This window comes from Atta cephalotes, assembly GCF_000143395.1.
Source record: "Atta cephalotes unplaced genomic scaffold scaffold00098, whole genome shotgun sequence".
Taxonomy (NCBI): domain Eukaryota; kingdom Metazoa; phylum Arthropoda; class Insecta; order Hymenoptera; family Formicidae; genus Atta; species Atta cephalotes.
Genome location: NW_012130162.1, coordinates 122,599 through 125,135, shown reverse-complemented (window position 1 = coordinate 125,135; position 2,537 = coordinate 122,599). Strand labels below are relative to the sequence as shown.

The 2,537-nt window shown below is 21.4% G+C and overlaps 1 protein-coding gene across 1 annotated transcript in view; it reads right to left on the bottom strand.

Annotated features, from left to right (window-relative positions):
- Positions 1-140: 140 nt before the first annotated feature.
- Positions 141-2,537, bottom strand: part of LOC105624983 — a 27,166-nt gene continuing 24,769 nt past the window's right edge. Inside the window, exons 8-12 of the mRNA XM_012206325.1 lie at positions 2,211-2,456; positions 1,427-1,645; positions 954-1,136; positions 582-799; positions 141-158 (exon numbers count right to left, since the gene is read on the bottom strand). Of these exons, the coding sequence (XP_012061715.1) occupies positions 141-158; positions 582-799; positions 954-1,136; positions 1,427-1,645; positions 2,211-2,456 (884 nt within the window). The remainder of the gene's footprint in view (positions 159-581; positions 800-953; positions 1,137-1,426; positions 1,646-2,210; positions 2,457-2,537) is intronic.

Sequence of the window (2,537 nt, the reverse complement as noted above, 5' to 3'; positions counted from 1 at the left end):
ATATATATATATATATATATATATATATATATATATATATATACATACATATATATTAAATAATTTTAAGAATTATTTAAAAATAAAAATTGCCAGAAAAGGAAGGCTACGAGTCAAAACTACTTGTTAAGTGCTGATGATTAATTTATCTTTAATACCTAATATAAAAATTAGATATAATCATTAGATATACATTTTAATCTTCATCAGCTCATCCTCAATTTAAAATATAATAATTAATTGAAAATAAAAATAAATATAAAAAGATCGCAATATTGATTACACATATTAAGTAATTTAAATGTAAAATATTTATGATATCATTAATATTAAAAGTATCTGTTATTTTTTTTTAATAGAAAAATTAAGAATATATTGTACTACTCGTGCCTTTCTCTTCTGGCAATTTTTATTTTTAAAAAATTTTTGAGTTAGAATATTTTAATTATTTTTTTAAGAATTACTAATGTTAAGAAAGAATATATAAAAATATTAAATACATAAGAAAATTATTTTTTATAAATTGATTAGTTTCTCTTTTTACTGTATTAATTTGTAAATAAAGTTGATTATATATTTACCTTCACTGTTGGATAGATACCTATTCTTTCTGCATAATTATACATCTGTTTCGCTAGATTCTCGTTCATATAAATTAATGTTGAAACTAGTGCGCGACACGTTGTGGTACTTAATGCAAAAGTATATTTAAGCACTAGGTTGGCCATCTCTATGATTAAATTCGAATCTTTTTTTGACAAAGATAACATTATTAACTTGTCCACATAACGAGATAAATCTAAAAACGATAAAGATAAATTTTGTTAAATATTATTAAGAGTACAATATAGTTTAGAATTTTTATATATGTTTTTAAGAATGCAATACAATTAAAATTAATTTATGATATAAATATATAATCACAAGAACATGGCTATAAAATTTTACTTTACCTACTGGATAATACTGACTGCTTTGATCTTTAAATAAAAATTGAAAAAGAAAGAAAGCATACTCAACAAATTCATTACAAAATGAATCCAATAACATGTACATTATTTTGGTTCGTACATGTTCATCATTAACGGTGCTTTTAACAAACCACTTATCACGGCTAGTACGTAAAATATTTTTGTCTGAAAAATTAATACAAATAAATAATATATATTAATATTATAAATAACAATAAAAGAAAAAAAAGATAATTTGAAATGTATTTCATGTCGATTTTTTATAATAGATAATGAATTAATGTTAGAAATAAGTTATGTATTTTTTACTGTTAAAGAATTTTATATTTAAAATATTTATTAATGTTTTTGTACTCATTATCAATATTTTTTATAACAATGTTACTATTTTTATTACGTTAACGTACTATTACGTTAAAATTTAAAAAAAATTGATCTCTGTAAAATAAACTCACATTTAAGTAAATCATATGCTTTTATTATCTTTTTGTTAGCCAAGTAAATCTCGGCCGATAGCAAGAAATATTCGGCATTATATTGTAAATTGTGTATATTAAGTGTTTGAATCAAATCTAATGCAAGCCCCCAGGCTTCGTTGTCCATTAAATTGATTAAAATGTTTAATCTTATGTCAAATGAGATTTTACCTAAAATATCGAAGATATCCATTTGGACTGAAAAATCCAAAAATGTGTGAATTAGGTAAGATTATAAATAAAGTTTGTAGTCTAAAGTTTATTATTTTATTTATTTTATTATATTACATGTGATACATAAAATATATGCAATACATACATCGTACGTTATTCAATAACGTTATTTAACGTACGTTATTTAATAAAGAATATTCTTTTATAATTTATACATTAAATGAAAAAAATATTTTAGAATTCATTAAGTAAAAAAATATGTAGAAAGTTTTGGTTGTTATGATATAAAATTATATCTTTCGTCATATATAATTCTTGATACTAAAAATCTACGATATATATTATGTGCAATATATTACGTATAATTCATATATAAATTGTATTTTGCTGTATATACATAGCAATAACAGTTCGTAGATATAGAAATCTTCATATTGTGACTACTTGATCATCAATATAAAAAATGAATAATAAAAGGAAAACGATGTCAGTAAAGAAAGATTGTACATATGGTATATATTATAATACAACTTATATTTTTCAGCTAATAGCTTTTAAGTATTTTATTTATTATTAAAATATTTATTACCTGTGCGACATATGATGTTTTTTAAGTGATATTCTGAACGTTTTACCTCTGTACGAAGTATATTACAACAAGAGTGAACAAATAATGGATTTTCATCTTGTTTTTTTTCTGTGTAATTTTTAAAAATATCAATAACGTAATCATAATCATGGTGTAAAAGTCCCTTTTTAAATCGATCTAAATCCACATAAAATTTCCAGAGATGTTCATGATCTTTATAAACGGATTGTGCATCGGGTAAATCATCTACAAAAAAATATATATATATATATACATATATATATATATATATATATATACACACACACACACACACACACACATACA